The sequence below is a fragment of the Colobus angolensis genome, unplaced genomic scaffold (genome assembly GCF_000951035.1).
Source record: "Colobus angolensis palliatus isolate OR3802 unplaced genomic scaffold, Cang.pa_1.0 Scaffold10, whole genome shotgun sequence".
Taxonomy (NCBI): Eukaryota; Metazoa; Chordata; class Mammalia; order Primates; family Cercopithecidae; genus Colobus; species Colobus angolensis.
Genome location: NW_012110919.1, coordinates 23,118,031 through 23,119,251, shown reverse-complemented (window position 1 = coordinate 23,119,251; position 1,221 = coordinate 23,118,031). Strand labels below are relative to the sequence as shown.

At 47.1% G+C, this 1,221-nt stretch overlaps 1 protein-coding gene across 2 annotated transcripts in view; it reads left to right on the top strand.

Moving 5' to 3' along the window:
- The window catches only part of BRAP (BRCA1 associated protein), a 54,782-nt gene extending 53,960 nt beyond the window's left edge, over window positions 1-822 (top strand). For both annotated transcript variants that reach the window (XM_011936617.1, XM_011936622.1), the window contains one exon: window positions 344-822. In XM_011936617.1, the coding sequence (XP_011792007.1) occupies window positions 344-707 (364 nt within the window). In that variant the 3' untranslated portion in view covers window positions 708-822. The remainder of the gene's footprint in view (window positions 1-343) is intronic.
- The last annotated feature ends 399 nt before the right edge of the window (window positions 823-1,221 follow it).

The window sequence follows — 1,221 nt, the reverse complement described above, 5'->3', positions numbered from 1 at the left end:
TGCCTGTAATCCCAGCTACTTGGGAGGCTGAGGCAGGAGAATCACTTGAACCCAGGAGGTGGAGGTTGCAGTGAGCTGAGATTGTGCCATTGCATTCCAGCCTGGGCAACAAGAGCGAAACTCCATCTCAAAGAAAAAAAATACGCTTGTGTTAAGTAAAGCAAAATTCTTGCTTTGCATAGCTTATTGCGATGGCAGCAAACCAGTCTCCCTCATCATGGGAGAAAGGGGTCTTTCCTAAAGGGATTCTGAAGTCATGGTTTCTCTGTTCAATCCCAGAGCAGAAAGGGGACTGTGTCAGCAAATGAAAAATGTGCTTTTGTCTTCCTTTGTTTTTCTAAAGGTGCACTCAACTAAACACGAAAGTGGCCAAACTCACTAACGAGCTCAAAGAGGAGCAGGAAATGAACAAATGTTTGCGAGCCAACCAAGTCCTCCTGCAGAACAAGTTAAAAGAGGAGGAGAGGGTGTTGAAAGAGACCTGTGACCAAAAAGATCTGCAGATCACCGAGATCCAGGAGCAGCTGCGTGATGTCATGTTCTACCTGGAGACACAGCAGAAGATCAACCATCTGCCTGCTGAGACCCGGCAGGAAATCCAAGAGGGACAGATCAACATTGCCATGGCCTCAGCCTCGAGCCCTGCCTCTTCTGGGGGCAGTGGGAAGTTGTCCTCCAGGAAGGGCCGCAGCAAGAGGGGCAAGTGACCTTCAGAGCAACAGACATCCCCGAGACTGTTCTCCCTGGCACCGTGAGGGTGTGCTGGGACCTTCAGCTAAATGTGAGGGTGGGCCCTAATAAGTACAAGTGAGGATCAAGCCACAGTTGTTTGGCTCTTTCATTTGCTGGTGTGTGATGTAGTGAATGTAGAGGGTGCTGAGTGGAGAGCTGATGGAAAGGGGCTGCGTTTGAAAAGGTCTTAAGAGTTCCCTAACCTCAGACATTCTAATGACCATTTTGCCTTCCTGCTTGGTAGAAGCCCCAACTCTGCTGTGCATTTTTCCATTGTATTTATGTAGTTGGTATATTTGACATTGAGTTCTGGGGTAGGTTTAAGATGTTAAGTTATTTCTTGTAACCTCCAAGGTAAGGTTATCTAGCACTAAAGCACCAAACCTCTCTGAGGTCATAACAGCTGCTTTAAAGAGAGGTTTCCATTGGCTACTAAGGAGTTATGAAAATTCCCTAGCAATAGTGTCATATCATTATCATCTCCCCCTT